The sequence below is a fragment of the Arachis stenosperma genome, chromosome 7 (genome assembly GCF_014773155.1).
Source record: "Arachis stenosperma cultivar V10309 chromosome 7, arast.V10309.gnm1.PFL2, whole genome shotgun sequence".
NCBI classification, from domain to species: Eukaryota; Viridiplantae; Streptophyta; class Magnoliopsida; order Fabales; family Fabaceae; genus Arachis; species Arachis stenosperma.
Genome location: NC_080383.1, coordinates 66,799,373 through 66,818,450, shown reverse-complemented (window position 1 = coordinate 66,818,450; position 19,078 = coordinate 66,799,373). Strand labels below are relative to the sequence as shown.

Here is a 19,078-nt window from a genome sequence, read left to right as displayed (position 1 = left end):
TTTAAGTTCAAGTTTTAGAAATAAAAAATATTTTTTTATAAATTATATATAATGAATAGTATTTTAAGAATGAAAGTGTTCACTAACCCGTTAATTTTTATATCTCTATATAATTAATAATATTTAATAAAATTTATTTTAATATATATATTTTTGCCCCCACTCTAAAAATTTTCTGGGTCCGTCACTGGACTTATCTGCATATTGTTCCCTTAGTTGATTGGGTGGTCTGGACCATGTTAGTGTTAGTTGCTGATAATATTGTCATAAAAAAAATATGACATCAAATTATTCATATGCTGCATGAAATTTAAACCAAATAAAATATTAAATATAATTTTTTCGGGGTATGTTTGTACAGAAACTTACCGAAAAGGTTGTTGGCTGAAACCATACGGATGACAATTTGTTAAGCTTTTTATGCTCTTGTGTTAGAATGCAAGTAAGGGAATCTATAATCTACAAACAAATACATTTGTATATTTTTAATTTTACGATACATAACATTAACATTTTGTATTTTTTTAATGTTAAATAATAAAAAATAAATATTTACATCTTGGATGACTTGTTCTCCTAGAATTAACGTGGCTAAACTTTCTCTATTTGCATATGAGGTAGGAGTTGACACCAGTACTTCATCCCTTTACGAATACACATGCAAATATTTAGTAAAGGAAATTGTTGTTACGAAAGTATAAAATAGACTTGCATCAAATCGAATAGTGTTATAAGAATTTACCGATTAACTTGGAACTTTAAATTCGGGCCAAAAATATAAGCGGCACAAGCAAGTTCATCCGTCGTTAGAATCATGTCCTCCAGTGGTCTAAAACTAATGGGCATCCACTGCAAACACGAAGCCATCATCATGTGTAATTAAACAATAAAATTAAAAACAGTAATACTAAACAAAGTCATCACAATACAAGTTCATGTTTTTATGCACATTCTTGTGGAATTTTCGGGCCACATGAACGCCGCAGCAGCGCAAATGATGAGGTACCCTTTTTACCAATATATATTTCAGTATTTGAATTTAATCCAATTCAGATAATCTTCGTGGGGAGACATTTGGTTTGAGGAGCTCCTTGAGAGTAACGTCGTTTGCGTGGTTATCAGAATTGTTGCTAGGGGATAATTTGTGTAGGGTGGGTTGTACAACTGTTTTGTTACAATCTTGGGATCGAATGAATTTGTTCATTATTTTATCTATGTCAACTTTGTTATCAATTTTTGAATTATTAATATTTCTCGTATTATTAATAGCTAAATTTTCTATGTACGGATTATCCGATCTAGTTCTATTAATGGCATACAATGGATAAGCAATTTGGTTTTGTTTTTCGAGAATTTTTGTCAGAGAGGTTATGGCTGTTTTCATCTTATCAACTGCATTAGTAAAAATAATTTCATGCTGGTGGTGGTACTAGTTGTAGTTGGGTGGTGAGTGAGCTTCAACGTATAAAGAATGGTTCTTGTTAAGGGGCGAGTTCAACTCCTTTTGTTTCTTGTTACCCGTATTTAAACTTCCATAAAAGTTGTATTTTAAATGTTGCACATAACACACAAATTACGAACATATATTTAAAGCATCAACAGATACTAAATAATTAATAAACGTTAATATCGTATTCTAAATAGTACATAAAAATTTAATGAAAATTAATTCCTATAAAAAATTTATCACAAAGAATGTACTTTATTTTTTTTCCTTTTAGCTAAAAAAATACCGTTTATATCTTTTAGGCATTACAATATCGAAAATAATAAAATTGAAAGCATAAACATATAAATAGGTATCATTCTAATATATTCATAGTCATAAATATGGAACATATATGAGTAGTGTGGCTTTTTTAAGTTGAAAAAATAATTACATCGTTCTTCACAAAACATATGCTAAAATATTAATCTAATACATTTTTCCATGAGTTTTGTTACAGAATAATTATTTACACAAAAAAGAATGATTCATGTTTTAAAAATTGTAATTAAAAACAATCTACAAAATTCCATAAAATGTTCAAAATCTTGTACTAAAGATATGTACTAATAAATAATAAAACGATTTTCTTCTATTATATTAAATAGTACGGGATAATAATTAAGAATTAAATTAATGTTAAGAAAAAACAAAATTAGACATAGATCTATTATTCACATAAACTCATCATAATATAACGATCATATTTAGTTGTATAACAAAATTGGACCGGTTACCTTGATGATATATCTATTATTTGTTTCAGCATTCTTTTCTTCTACTTTGTCCTATTCTTGTCCATGTTGTTTATACAAGGTTCTGTCGATTTGCTTGTGACATTGATGGTAGATCTAGCTCTTCCCTTGCTCAGCCTCCTACCTCTCCCCCTCGAAGACATGTTTTTGTGATAATTGTTAATTCAAGTTAAAATTAACTAAGGATTTTCTCGTACAAATAGGTAAATTGTACTGAAATTTGACTATCTATGATCTAGGTTCTCCGAATTTATAAGGGCTAATGATTATGTTTTAAAAATTATAATTTAAAATATTGAATTTTGTACAAATCAAATTTAAAGGTACGAAATTCAATTTGTTTTCAATCTACATAATGATGGCCACATTTGAAAAATACACTCAACTTTTAAATTTAAGTGATAGTTTTTTTAAATTTATTTAAAAATATCTTATTCAAATATTGCAGCTTGATAAAAGTATGTTTATTATTTTTCAAATATACGATTTATTTTCTGTTACATTATTTTCTGTTCAACCGGGAACCGACGATTAAAATGGTCTGATCCAACGTGTGGAACAGCCTAATTAAATAGCGTTTCAAAACTGCTGAACTGGCCGGTAATCTGCTGGTTGGACCGGATCAGGAATCGAACGTTTCTTATAAAACGCTGTCATTTTGAGTTTTAACAAAAAGAAAGAAAAAAGGAAAAGAAAGAAACGCTTAAACGTGTCACCCTAAGCCATCGCGTTGCCCCTTGCCCCTTCCCCCAAAAACCCCCCTCTTCGTGAACAATTTAAAACTTAGGGTTCTACATTTAACAAAAGATTAAGATTCTACCGCCATCGTCTATTGTTGTCGGCGCCTCCGCGGCCTCCTCCTTCCCCCTATCTCGAACCCAACAACTCTCTTGCTGCTCGGCACGTTGCCTGGTTGAGGATAAAAATTAAATAACAATTTTTCTAATTTTAATTATATATTATTTAATTATTACACAATTGATTAAATTTCGCATGTTTCTTTAAAATTCAATCGGTTAGTAGTGTTACCCAGTGGATTGAATTTCGTAAAACCATAAGGGTATTTTTTTTATTCAATCGATTGGCATGATAACACAATCGATTGAATTGTGCTGTAGAATAAGTTTTTCTAGATGTTTGTGACGTAAATTGATATTTTTTAATCCTTACATAGAATTTTTTTAATAATTGAAATAATAATTATAAAATAGAAGATAGATTTAATAATTAAATAATATATAAAAGATTAAGTTGTAGTTAAAATTAAATATTTATATGTGTCTTTCATGTAACTCGAATTTATATTTTAATATAATTTTATTCATATATTTATTTAGTAACTAATTTTTAATATATATCATAATTATTATCTTGTTATTTATTATTTTAAAATTATTGTAAAATTAAATATCTAATTAATGATCAAATTACTAACTAGATATTTTTCTAAGGCAAATGATTTAAATTTTAAATTTAAATTTAACTTTAATGTAGGCGTAATATCATATCATAAAAGCATCATGTAGACGTAATATCTATTATTTATCATGTCAATGCATTATTCATAATGTGTTACTTTGTAAGTGCAAACAACTATAGTGGAACTTGGTGCAAGCATAAACTGCTGTAACCCTTCCACGGTTTATGCTTATTTTCCGTTAACAAAGAAACCGTGGAACCCTTATAATGGTTTCTGGCCAAATTGAACATCAACGTAAACCGTGGAACCCCATTAGCGGTTCATGTGTATTTCGAAATTACGGAACCCTCCCGCAATTTATATAATTTTGTAGAAAGTTACATTTTTGTATCCAAACTGCAAAAGTTGTATTTCGGTAACTTTAGAATCCAAATATTTTATTTTCATAAATTGTCCTCTTTTATATGCCAATCATATGAGAGACAAATAATATTAAATTAATTAATATTTTTGCAATATAATTTAAAAAATTTATAAATATCAAATCTAGTACTCGATATAATTAAATGTCAAATTCAGTACTCTAGATAATTAATAGTTTATATAGTTTAAGAAATTAACATATAAATATTTTTAATGAATCATTGATAGATGCGAACTTTCTTGCGTCCTTTATATATGTCAATTAAGTAACTTAGTCAATATGTAAAATAAAGGGTATTGTGATAGACAAAATTAATAATTTCATTTTATTTCAGACAAAATATTTATGTACTAAAATTTTAAATATAATACTCTACATAATCAATAATTTAAAAAATTAAAAAATTATTATTGCAAAACAATCTGAAAAAATAAGGTTACAATACTTATGAAACTTCTTCATTTCATCATTGATAGATAAAAACATGTAAATAAAAATAAAAACTATTATCAGATAAAAAAATATTTTCTTTCTACATCAAATTAATGAGATAAAAAATAACTTTAATATTTTTAATTAATATTATTCATAATATACTTTGGGTGATGATTTAATATATTTTTGTTAATTAATATAATATATTTTTTGGAACAGATAAAAATTATAAAAAATGGATGTTCAACTTTTTTTATTAAATGGTCAATTTAAATTTTAATTTTCGGTGAAATTAATAAGTTAATTTATTTGAATTATATTTAAAATTTAAACTAAAATTTGAAAGGCAACGTTTTTAAATTGAAATTTTAATTGTTTGTCACCTTGTACTAAAAGTAACTTAAATTTGAATATTGTTAAAGGCCACCGAAAAAATCTTGTAACAAATTTTGCATGTGTGGTCGAATTAATTTAAAAATAAAAAAATCTAACTTAAACCTCCTATCGTTTAGAGAGTTTTACTTTTTAAATTTCAAACGAGAATGGAAAACGTTATAAATAACTGTTAGAGTAATGTCAGTACTATTCAACATTTCTATTAACTTGTTTTATTTTTTTCTATTATCCACCCCTTTACAACACTCACATTACGAATAACGCGACACCATGACCGATTGTGCAACTAGGAGCAGTTCAAAGAGGTTCATAATGTCAATTTTTTTATTAATTTTTTTATGACAAATTTTATTTTATTTTATTTTTTTAATTTATTCGTTTCATATCATACCTTTTTTTATGTCTACGTATTAGCAATTATTTATGAAATTTTAACTGATTGTTAACTTATTTAAAACTCAATCTGACATTATTCATGTGATTTTATTTTATTTTGAAGATTAAATTCAATGCAAAAAAAGAGATGGAACAGAAAACCGCGCAAAATGAAATTATCACCGCGCAAGATGCTGTTTGTGATATATCCTCTAGGTAAATTTCAATTATGTATTCCTGATTAAAAGCACAAATTAAAAGAATATGTGTACCTTTGTGATAAAAATAATCGTATTATGTTTAAATTAAAATATTGTGGTTCTAAAACATGATAAAAGTATAGAAAAATTATCAAGTGTTCTGCACGAAAAAACCGGAACATCATATTCTAGGTACGAATAAATTGCTTGGAGCTTCTTTGTCTTGTAGTGATATATATTTTGATGGAAATAACCCTGAATATGGTTATGATTTGTCCTTAATGACCAGCTGGATACAACGAGGATGGGTAATGGCTAAAAAACGTTACGATGGAGAGCTTGCATCTTGTAGGCCGAGTGGTGTTGCTCAGAACATTGGTTCTAACCTATTTTAAAATTCAATTATTTTGGATATTTTTAAATTTATAATTTTTGTCATTATTTAATTTATACGATAAAATTTAATAATTAAAAAATCGATTTATAACATCATTAAATTTTAATATCTTAAAATAATCTTTTTAATATTATTACTACTTAAGATTATCGCCATTTTATATCTAAATGGTATATAAGAATGGAATATTACGTTCCGGCGTCGTACAATGTCATACCGGAACCGCTTTCAAAAATATATTGTGTTCGGTTCTAATATTACTAACAAATGTACTTGTATTGCTTTTAAAATGATTTACAATAATATTTTAAAATATTATATTAATCTAATTAATTAATTAATTTTTTTTTAAATATCAATTACGTATAAAAGAGTGATATGTTGTTCAAAAATTCTTATAAACTATCTCTTTATTCTTCTAAAACCATAAGATGTTTCATCTTGGTTAAAATTTGTACCTTATTAATAATTTTTATGCATAAATTAATTAATTAACCATGATTAAATATTTAAAATTAACAACTATATAATTTCACAATAGTAAAAGTCAATTGTCTTACAATTATATTTTTAGTATTCGTTTATTAGTTTTATTTTTTAAATTTTAAGACTATGTAAAGTAAATTATTATTAAATAGATTCTTCTTATGCTATTTTTTTGGTATTTTCTCACAAGAGACCTGTATAACTGTTAACTATAATTTGATTTTGCACTTGTGTAGCCAAACTCTTTCCAAAGAAAACATGAAAGCCTCTTTCGACAATTTATTTGTCAGCAACCAACATTTAAATTTACTCTCAGAACCTATGTATCATTGTTTAACTAAATACATTGATTCAAAAATTTTGAGGGTGAACCAAGAGGTCCAAAGGACGATACGCCAAGAGTTTCAGAATTTGGCCCAAACATTAACTCCTCCTGTAAATAGGGTAATGTCTACTGCTAGAGGTGAAGAATCAAATTGCAATAGGGTAAGTAACAAAAATTAGTTATCTCTGTTTTAAATATTTTTTTAATTTTGCCAACTAAGAATTTCATGGTTAATAGTAAGTGAATATATTAACATATGAACAATCAAAAACTGTGTTTAATAAAATTGAAAATGCTCAAAAAATATTTGTAATGTATAAATTTAATTTGTAGGCAACTAATCGTGATGGACAACTATATGAGTTGGATGTTGTCAAATGTGAAGTTGAAAGGTTGCGTTCTTTGACAATACCAGTAAGTAAAAATTATTTTATTAGGATTATGCTCAATATGAATAATTTGCTTATGATTTCAAAATTATTTATATTTTAGTTGACGTTTAAAATCCCCAAAGAAATGCTCATCAATTAAGAAGAAGCAATGGTAGCTATATATTTATGTAATGCTAATGTCTCCCTCGAGTAAGTATCTTGTTAATATACATATAGATAAAAGTTGTTCGACATTTTATTTCCTGTGGTAAGATTATTTATTTATTTATTTATTTTTACAACAGCGAGGAAATACTTGTACACAAAGGTGTATATGGTTGTAGAAGATCATTCGATGCACTTAAGCCTATGCGACACATAGATGCTAACGTAAAACTCTAAAATTCACTTTAAATTTTTTATTTTTTTAAACCTCTGATACTAATTTTATTTGTTATCTTTGATCTTCCTAGATATTAACAATGGTTGCATGCACAATGACTCATGAGGAAAAAATTTGCTCCGGATGTCCAAAGATATGGTTTCTAACGCCTAGTGTCTCAGTAAATCATATGAAGTCAAACTTTACTATATGTTGTCATAAAACTATCAATTTGAATCGCAATTTTCCATGATTGTAAAACTTGTTAAGAACAAGCACTTTCATTTTGCTACCCACCAACAGCTGTGGTAATGGACCACTCAGCATATTTATCTGATGTTAGCATCTTATCAAAGGTAGCTAATGTATTTGTTTTAAATTTGAAACCTACGAACTTATTATCATTTGCCATGATATGTTTTTATAATCTTGAGTTTTTGTAATTTTTAGATTTATGTACCAATTAAAGACAACTATAAACATTGGTACTTATTATGTGTTAACATGAAGAAGAGAAAGTTGATATGTGTAGATCCGATGCAACAAAGATCAATAAAAATTATAAGGGAGCAACAGATTCGATAACTAGTGAGTTATTCATGCTTCTAAATTAAATTTGTTGCCCATAACTCATTTAATTTTCAGCAACAATTACTTATAAGTATATTTCCTGTCAATGTAGGCAAGTTTCATTGACTGGATGAATCATGAACAATTGCTCAATGAGAGATTAGTGGGTAAGTCAGATTTGGATGAAGTTGCATATTAACTCGGTGAATTTTGGATCCACTATCCACATAATCTTCCATAACAAGAAAACTCGTAAGACAAGTTACTAAATGAATTTAAGCAAATTCAAATAACTATCTAAGGAAAGTGAAGCTAATATTTTAATACGTATGCCTCAGGTTTGATTCTAGGATGTGGGTTGCTAGATGGCAGCTATATGCTGAGGCCAGAAATTCATTTATCATACCAGTGAGTATAACATTATAATTACTGACATTGTATCCTTATTAAATAGAACCTTCACTAATTTATTAATTTTACAACATGCAGCCAGTGGATGATACTACACTCATGCGATTGGCCTTAGATTTAGTGCTGAGTAATTACAGTAAGGCCAAAGAAAACACCATGGAAGCTGCAAAGAAATTGGTCACCAATGAAATACAGCCATTTATTATGTTCATGATATGAGTTTTATTGATTTTTCTAAGTTTAAGATATTTTGAATTATTTACATTGATAGTGTTTGTTATTTTATTTTAGTAAAACTTTATATTAAAACCGTTTCCATTTATTTGTTTTTAATTCTGCCGTTTTTGTCGATAGTATTATGTTGTTTCCATTAATTTTACTAAAAATGTAAAATTAAAAAAATGAAATATTGCAACCTCATAATTGAATGAAGGGTTACACTACAAAAAAATTACAATTTTGCAGAAATTATATAGCAAAGGTTTTAAAAAATTCCCGCACATTAACCCAAAAACTCTTTACTCCCTCTATAATTTAACTGATAGTGGTTTTTGTTCTAAATAGTAGGGATTCTAGAAACCCCCCAAAAATTAAAATCTATAAGACTCAAATTATTCTCTCACGCACAAACCCGCCAAACCAAAACCCCGAAAGCCCCAAACCCACGAAACCAAAAGCACCCACCCAAGTTTGTGACCCTCTCTTTAGCCTTTCCTGCAAATTGGCCACGACTCCTGCTCCCCCGAGGCTCATCGCTATTCATAGTGGCTCTATTCTCGATCTGCTCTTTGGGTTAGTGGGTTTGGTATTCTCTTTCTTCAATTGCTGTTGTTATTAACTTTTACTTCATGTTCGCATTGCTAAGATTCTTCTCTATTTGTATCATTGCTATTCTTCATTTTAAGTTGATGTTCATTGGTCCGTTGTTCGTTACTCGTTAGTGTTTGCTACTTCATTGTTCATTGTTCGTTATTCACTATGGTTCTTCATTGTTCACAGCTTTTTCCTTTATCAATCAAGGTAAATAATCACCATTTTCTGTGGTAAATGTTATCTTAATTAGATTATTCTGGTTTTTTACCCATGTGTTGATGTGTATTTTTACCATTCAACTAATAAAATACTGTGATTTGGGATATTGAACTAGAACAGAGTTATGTTGTTCATGAATTAGAGAAGAGTTGTTCATCTCAATAATCAGGTTATGTATATAGTTTTTGGCCCAATGATAACAGGTCTGGTCTAATGTTATGCATTATTTTCTTGCAGGGCTCCACAATTTGCATGTCTTATTTACCTATGATTCCAAATCTGATATCTTTTAAGCAAGGTAATTGTGAAGAATTACCTTAATTGTCTAATATTGAACTTTTATGACAATCTACAATAAAAGAACACATTGTGTACCTAATTTTATATATAAGTATTGCAGTTGGCATATGATCAGTCTCAAAGAGTAGTACTAGTATATAGTTTTTTATGGAAAGTGCTTTATATGCTTTAATTTTCTTTATTAGCTTTTGGCCTTATTTTTTTATTTTTAATTTTAATGCCTTTAATAGTGTATAAGTTAAGGACTTAATGAGTTTCTTTGACCGTATTAGTAGTTTTGAATTTTGAGATATAATCCAAATAAAGAAGCTGGGATTAGTGATTTAGAATTTTGAGCCAATAACGGGAATCCATCTTGCATTGTTTCTTCTTGAGTTCTTTCGGTGCTTCTTGAATTCTTATTCAGATAGCATATGAGAACATAATGCCTTTTGGAGATAAATTATGAAGGTTTTAATCTTTTAAGCATCAAATAGGTATTTTACTCTAACTTAACTATGCCTGGATTTAATCTATTGGTGGAATGATAAAATTTAAGTCAATGAAATTTTTGGAAAGCTCATGAGCAATGTTGTTAATGCCTGGGCATTGCACGTAAAAAGATTTGTGTATGTAGCTAACATTCATGCCACTCTCAATTGTTATTGCTACTGCCATAGAAGTTGTGTTTCTTGGTGATACTTTGCACATTGGAAGGTACCACTTGTTCAATTTTGACATGGTATAACAAATATACTAATGCATATGAATAAGGAAATTGCTTTGTGTCAATTTTTTTGTTGGTTTAAATCATTCTTGAGTCTTAGTGATGCAAAAATATAATGAAGAAAAATAGATTTGAAAGAGATTTATCTCATAGTGAATTGTACCTCAAATCAAAATATTGAAATCGAGTAGACTCTTACACCGAACTAAAAAAGAATCAATAATTTGCTCTCTGACGTACTCATACTTGTTAAGATGGACATAAGTGGATCAATTTGTACCCTCCATGACTTTATGCAATGAGTTCTTATGTTTTATCATTATTTTATTCATCAAATTCATAGTTGATTATGTTAGTTTGCTTAGTTGTTTAATTGCATACAATATTCATGTTTGCATTTTGCAGTATAATTGGAGCTGTAATAATATCAATTAGCTTTTACAAGCTATTGATAATGTTCCTATTTTATAAAGCTATAAAATTGTGCATCAAAACGTACATAATAGTGATAATACTAGTACAAACTCTTATATTCTAATTCCATTGACTATCATTCTAATTCCTGTATGCCGAAAGCTTTAATGGAAGATTATTAATTTTAATAATTTGTAGGGTGCATTCGAACTTGGATGCACAGTTTGCCCAATAGCTATCAAGTACAATAAAATATTTTGTAGATGCATTTTGGAGTAGTCACAAGTAAGAACATATACTCGAGGAATTAATCATTCTGATCTTTTAACTTTTTGTAATTTTGTTTTAGACTTTCTAGTTTTCATACATTTCCAGGTAATCATTCACTAAGCATCTGGTGTACTTAATGATATCTTGAGCTGTTGTGTGTGATGTTTAGTACTTAGGGCCACAGAATCAGAAGCCATGAGAGTGATCCATTGAATTTGCAGAGAGGTAAAAAAATCTTTATTATTGATGATATGCAGCATCTTTGTCTAGCTTCAAGGAGTTAAAACTTGAGACAGTGCTTAGTACTTTATTTCGATAGTTATAGGGTGAGAGATAGTCTCAAAACGTGCTGGCTTAAAAATGGTTCATGGAATGGATATCTAAAGTACAAATTAAAATACTAGGAGGGTTTGCTTCTCTCATGTTCTATTATATGTTTTGTTCTTGTTCTTTATTAAATTGGTTTTATTTTTTCGTTAATCTTTTCATCAATGTAAATTTCATGACTAATTGTGAGAATGAAAGAAGATTGTTTTAAAACGGGTGTATTTGGCTAGTTTGTTGGATATAATGTATGTCTGAATTTGTTGTGACTTTTTTTTAAATATTGGGTCACTGATGATAGCGGTTGAATACAAGAAGTAAAAGTTGAGTGCTCGTGGGATTGCTATGTGTGGTTGAAAGAATATGGATGAGTGATTAGTACTGGTTTTTTTAATTAAAGTTTTTGTATGTATTGTGAGTTGTTGGTGGTGAAAAAAGTTGAAAAAATGAAGCACACAAAGCGAAAAAAAATCCTTTAAATATCCGACATTGTTTTAGTTCCCTCAGATAGACAAAGCAGGAATTTTCCGACAAGAATGCATTGTCAAAATCCAATATCCTCTCTTCCCCAATTCACTTCTACGTGTGGGGACTACATAGGAAAAAAGTAACAAAAAGAAAAAACGAAGTTTCGGTGATCTTCATCACCGAGAAGACAATCTTCGAGGAGAAATATCTGGTAATTGCAAGAAAAAAAGAGGATATTCAAATGCATTTTACCTCTTCTCGTTACTCTCAAGTCTCACTATATTTCACTTTCCAAATTATACCATCTACGTCAAGACAATTTATAAATAATTAATTTATATATATACCAATAGCCTCAAATAATTAATAAATAATACCCACAAAATAAATAATTGTATAAATAAAAATTTAATTTATAATTTCTCAAAATAATTTTTAAAAAGATAATTATGTATATACTAAAAGTATAGTACTCACAAAGATACGCAGTAAGTACTAAATCATGTAAATAAAGATTATTTTTTTTAACTTATTGTCATTTTTAAAATCTAACAAATGATAAAATAATTTATTTTTATTAAAACATTTACTGAAAATTTTTTCTACTTGAAAATTATTGAACATTTTATTATTTATCCAAATTATATTATCTTAGCTAAATAAATTTTATCTTTTTAAGTAGCTCAAATATTGAAATATTTGAATTATCTTTATAATTTTTTATTTTATCTAAATTTAATTTTTTACATTTTTAGATTTAATTTAAAAAAATTGGGTTAATGTTAGAATATTTTTAAGAAATAATATTATAGCTTAATAAATCTATTAAAGACAGGTCGATTATGGCACGTCAATGTGAGCCAATTTGGTGATAAATAGTGAGTTAGCGTTCATAGTTAAAATTTGGTGGTTAAACTCTGTATAGGTAATTACTTACTACAGTACATCAAATGAACTAAAATTTAGCTTAAGTTCTGTTATTGATAGAATAAGTCAAAAAAACAATTTAAAAAATTAATAGTAAATGAGTAAAATGACATAATCTTCCTAGTACAATAAATGTCAATTCAATCAATGAATGCAAACTATACAAAACATCAATAAAAGATAATTAGTAAATGGTACAAAATTATCAATCATCCTAAAGTCTGAATCATCTTCAATCTGCCATTCTAGTTTCAGGGGCCACAACAGGAGACTCTGCTAGTCTGGAACTCATCCCGAACTCTTCGTTACTTGTAGATGCACAAACCGGTATATTAGGACCAGGACTTGATGTTTTCACTTGATCAGTAAAAGCCGATTTAGCTGCTGTTCTACCACCGATGTTCCTATCTTTTTCTATCTTTTGCTGATTTTTCACACTGCCATGCCTTTTGCGCTGATCACAAACCAAACATCATCTTCCGTTACAAAAGCATAAAAATAACATAGTTTATAAATCCAAAACACAATATGCCGAATCACCATACAACAAAATTCTAGACATCGTTATAGTATGAGATACCTTAGTGAGGATGTCAAGATGGCTGCTGATATTCTTTTATGTATCATCATCTATCGGCTCTTTTGGGATTCTACCAGAAACATTAGGACAACTTTTGTTGTAGTGCCCTGTCACACTGCAGTTCGAACACCTTCTATGTTGCTTAAATTTTGAGTTTTTCATGGGAGCTCCCTTACTTTTCACCACCAATGGATCAACAACGTAGTCATCGTCTAAATTACCGTTGCGTGGATTTTCACCTTGATTTTGAGGTTTTGTAATTGTGTTGACAACATCATTCATTGCTTCAACAAAATCACTTGAGTTCTTACATGCAACATCTATCAACCTAGAACACTCAGCACCCAACACACCTAAACAACACTTTAGTACCTTATCAGAATAACTTGGATCATCAACGTTTGACTTCATGAAATCACTCTTGGCATTCTTCATCCAATGTTTGCACACTAAGCGTTCTGGAATAACTTCAATGTGTTGGTGCTTTAGGCATGCGAATATGTGCATGCAAGGAATCCCTCTATTTTCAAACCACAGATACTCACAACGAAGCATCCTTCCAACTATGTCAAACTCAACCACATGATCAATCTCTGGCACTCCAAAACTGTTACACTTGAAATATAGTTTTCCACCATCCTGAATTACCAACTCTGTATTCATAGCACAAGCACCTTTAATTTTCTTCCTGACCTCCCGGAACATGTTACGAGTGAAAATTTTTGCAGCAAAATCTTCAAGTGTCGGCAAAGAAGTCACAAGTACTGGATCGGTATATTTACTATTAAACTCTACAACTCTTGCATTGTTCCTATAATAGCTAACAATGGTCTCCATGTTATTGATGAATTCAAGAAGGGTATATTTCTTTCTCACATATGCTTTTATAGAGAGTAAATCCCTTCACACTGAGATGTTATCCTGATTTGCCCAAAAAATTGGTCCCTCAAATATGCAAGATCCCATAAATACCTCAACTCGTAGGTTTGGTCGACCCAAGAGTTGCTTGATAAGTTATACCTCGCTACCATGTCTCCCCACATGACCTGAAACTCTTTAACAATCATATTAGCATAAATAAATTTCTTGAAATTATTTAGAAATCCACTGTTTTTAACCTTTTCCCATGCATTCCTATGTAAGGCATGCACATAGTCGATGTGTTGCATAAGGAAAGACCTATTTAATGGCTTCTCTCATTGAAAGATCTTTGTTGGTGACAACTGCCATAGGGTGTTTATTCCCCATTGCTTCCAAAAATGTTTCCAAGAGCCACTTGTATGAACCAATATCCTCATTAACAAGAAAATCACATCCAAATATGACGGTTTGTCCATGATGATTGCTACCAGAAAATATCACAAGTGGTTTACTGTAGACATTCTTATTGTAAGTCGAATCAAATGTCAAGACATCCCCAAAGCACTCACAATCAATACGGCTAGTCCCATCAGTCCAAAAAATTTTTTCCAATCAATTATCATTACTTAATGTGTACCTACCAAAGAAATAAAAATCATTCCCAGCTTTACCTCCCAGGTAGCTTATTGCATCATTTGCATTACCACCCTTCACCTTTTCCTTCCTATGTTGAGTAATAAGGTTGTACATATCTTTTTGGTTGAATGACAAGTTTGCATATCCACCTTTTTGAAAAGCCAAGTATCTCAAGATGTGACAGGTCCTGATGCCTATGGCATGCAAATTCTTCGCCTGAGCTTTATCCGAGACACTGAATGTGTAATACTCAGGCATCATGCTAATATCGAGTGGATCAACTAATCCATGAGAGTGCTCTTCGTACAACGAAACAACCTTCCATTTATAAATTTTTCTATCTAGTCTTGCACAAATTCTCGCCGGACAAAAACTTCGAGTTAGGGGTCGGTGGTCCCAGATTCTTTCGTCCTTTTCAACCTCTTCCCTTCTTGAGCCCACCCGATTGCAAATAATTTGGCACATAATTATGCAACCATCGCTATCACGTCTGACTTCATCCAACCTCACAGTGAAATCGTGCATCATTGCATAAGTCTTGTAGAATCGATAAACAGCTTCCTCATCTGTAAACTGAAGTTGCATGATATCTTCCCGTGACAGCTCTGCTATTCTCTTATCTTGAGGTCTATCTTTATCAGCCTCCGAATTGTCATCTAAAAAATCTATATCGTCTCCTCTTGGGAACTCCTCATCGGAGTTTGTTCCAAAAAAATCGCCACCTGACGGTTTTATCTCCCAAAAATCAACATACACCTACAATTTATAAAAAAAATCACATCACCACACAATTAACATTTCACAGATATGTAGACTAGAAAAATTACCACTAATTCACATTAAATACAGCAACACCTTTAAAGAACAAAAAAATTTTAATACAATCCATCCAATTGTATTTACTTTTATGCCCCCCATTCGGTTGGCTCGCTTCTTTGTGCTTTAAGACCTAAGCAGAACAATATATATTTAGATTTATTTTTTTAAAATGAGAATCATTGATTTCATCACTTTAGAATTTTATTTGTCATGGTCTATACAAAGTAGAAATGACATTTTCACCAAAGATAAAATGAAGGAAATGTATGTAACAATGAAAACATGTGGTAGTAATACTTGCACCTAATCAGAACCATGTCACGCGTGTTATGTTTATAGAAACAATATAGATAATAAATATTAGATGTTGATTCAAATGAGGCGTATAAAGGAAGACAACACTGAGTTGGATGCATTTTAATCTAATGTTCAGAAATCATCACGGCATGCACAAGGAAAAGCATTCAGCTTCTTTTTATTTCTGGTTGGCTACTACCCATTTTTATTTGCTTCATAATCATTCAATAGATATACATAACTAATATCATAAAATTTGTTAAGGCCTTTTCTACTTCATGACTTTTATTTCACTTAAGTAAGCAGCACAATTAAATAAAATATAAATAACTCATATTAAGTAAATATTTTTAGGAGATTATACACCAAAGCTAAAGCAGTAAGCATCTTCTTCCATATGAAAGTAAAAGTGAAAGGGGGCATTGTGTGTAACAGAAAAACACCAGCAAACAGGGATATTGCAAGAAGATAAATTAAAAAAATAAAACACAACACCAACAACAACATAACATCAGCAATTATAACAAGATAAAAGGTTCAGAAAAATAAGACAACAACATCCAAGGTGTTTCTGATCAAAATTAAAGCTACTCTTGTTCTAATTACCTATTTTAATTCCAATTAACTCAGTTCAGAACAAAATTAAAAGGCATAAAGTAAAGAAATAGATATAACAAAAACCTAATTGCAGAAGTAATAATTATTTTAATGTGTATTTTATATTAGTGGCTGATTTTAGTATATGCCTAGCATGGTTAAATTGAGATATAGTGATAAATTATCACATAAGAAGAAAAATATATAAATGTAAATAATCAATGAGGATAAAATAAAAATAAATGGGCAGTATGATTTTTTCAATCTGGTAGAAATCACTTTCTCATTTACCAAACCAACTTATATTCAATAAGGACAAAATTTCACCATTACATTCGTTTTTCAAAAGTTCTATTTGGGTGTATAAAGATGACAAGACCCAAATTTGATGAAACTTTTGAATGGAGGAAAGGATCTAGACATCCACCCCAATTCTCTACTATTCCACATTAAAATTGGATTTAGAATGACATTGGACAATCCATCATTCTACCTACACAATCATATACCTTCAATTGATAATTGAATGCACCCCATTTTGTTAAGATTCAAATCCATCCTAGAGTGGATTATTCCAATAGCTTTCTTCATGGCGAAACATTGAAACTATCAATTCAAGTCCTGTATTTTTTGAAATCCTCGCTCTAAATAGATAAGCAACTTTCCATAACTAATGAGCTTAGTCATTGGTCTTATAAAGCAAAGTTTTCCCGAGATATCAATTTTGAAGGACAAGCTATATATTTTCCCATACAAGAGACATAATATCATTTGATATAAATAATATATGAATTGACAAAATAGAGAAAATCTGTGGCAAAAAATACTCGTTATTTTAGTAACCAAATTTAATCAAGTTGGTCTAGTAACTTATTAATACAATAGAAACCATTAGAAAAAAAATTATAAATCTGATATAAAAAAATAGCAAATCCACTTTGACTACTCAAGTGATCAATGATCAAAAACTAAATAAACAGAGACAGAGAACTAAAAACTACTAATAGTTATAAACAAATTAAACATAAACTGATCTAGCTTGACAAATAAAGAAATACCATCTTGAATATTACCTATTCTGTGGAAAAGTCACACTTTTTTTTCTAGATGAAAACTTAAATTTTCATTCAAAAAGAAAAAGGGTCTCCTTTGGGGTTGAGTCTCTATACCTCTAAATAACATACATAACACATTTTTATAATCTCATATTTTCAATCAGGCTCCATATCCATATCCAAATCATTTATACATATGTACATAATGGAGTTTTATTAAACAAAATCATTACATGTTTATACTTTTAGTATACATAGCCATATGCAAATAAACTGCATAATCCACCTCCATGCAAGTTTTTTTTCAATCTTACCTATCTCTACATCAGCTTAAAGTAATAATTTGAGTAAACAAGTGACACCCTCACTTATCTACATGATTATATCCTTTCCTTTGAATTTAAAATATTAATAAAAATTTATAATGATTCACATAAGTGTAGAGAAATTAATCCATCAATTTACATCATGTTTCAAAGGTGTCTATACTTGTATAAGAGGAAATAAAGACACAAAACAAGTATCTAATTGGTAAGATAAATAAAGTCCTGTTTTGTTTTGGTTGTTTTTTTTCTTGTCTTTCCTTTTTTAAGCTTTAATGATTAAAATAAATCTGGTGTTCATTGTTTTATTCACAAAAATCTAAAATCAAGAAACAAAATGCAAACAATGCAGGCAGGAATTTAACCCCAACAGACCCAAAGCATGCCAAATATATTGAAGGCAGAATTAAAAGAACTAAAACAAAACAAAACAAAACACCAACAACAACACAACATCAGCAACTATAACAAGATGAAAGGTTCAGAAAAAATAACACAACATTCAAGGTGTTTTTGATCAAAATTAAACTTACTCTTATTCCAATTACCTACTTCAATTTCAATTAACTCAAAACAAAATTAAAGGACATAAAGTAAAGAATGAACAGCACAAAACTCAGGCTAAAATACACAAATAAAAACTACAAAATGATTCAAAGTCATAGCAAACAAAATTCAAAATCCAGCTAACAAAAACCATGAACAAAATTAAGTAATTAACCAAAATAAATTATTCCTATTTCCTAGTCACAGAAGATAAGATATTCAGAACCAAAAATCATAAACAACTTAAAAATTTCAGAATCAGTAATCACAAGAATCAACAGCGCAAAACTCAGGCTAGAATACACAAATAAATGAATACTACACAATGGAGAAAAAGAGAAGACCTACTTGAAGCGCGAACAGAACGAACGGAGATGTCAGCGGCGAGGGAAGGTTCCAGCTAATGGATGAAGACAGAACGAACAGAGATGTCAGGCGGCGAGGGAAGCACAAAGAAGTTCTTGACAGTGACAGTTATGGTGACGGTGAC

General features: G+C 29.6%; 1 protein-coding gene across 1 annotated transcript; it reads right to left on the bottom strand.

Annotated features, from left to right (window-relative positions):
• Positions 1-14,633: 14,633 nt before the first annotated feature.
• On the bottom strand, positions 14,634-17,255 carry LOC130939882 (protein FAR1-RELATED SEQUENCE 5-like). Its single transcript, XM_057867950.1, has 4 exons — positions 17,174-17,255; positions 15,799-15,806; positions 14,953-15,707; positions 14,634-14,895 (listed from the first exon to the last, which is right to left on the bottom strand). The coding sequence occupies exons 1-4, from the start codon at positions 17,253-17,255 to the stop codon at positions 14,634-14,636; spliced, it is 1,107 nt and encodes a 368-aa protein (XP_057723933.1).
• Positions 17,256-19,078: the final 1,823 nt, after the last annotated feature.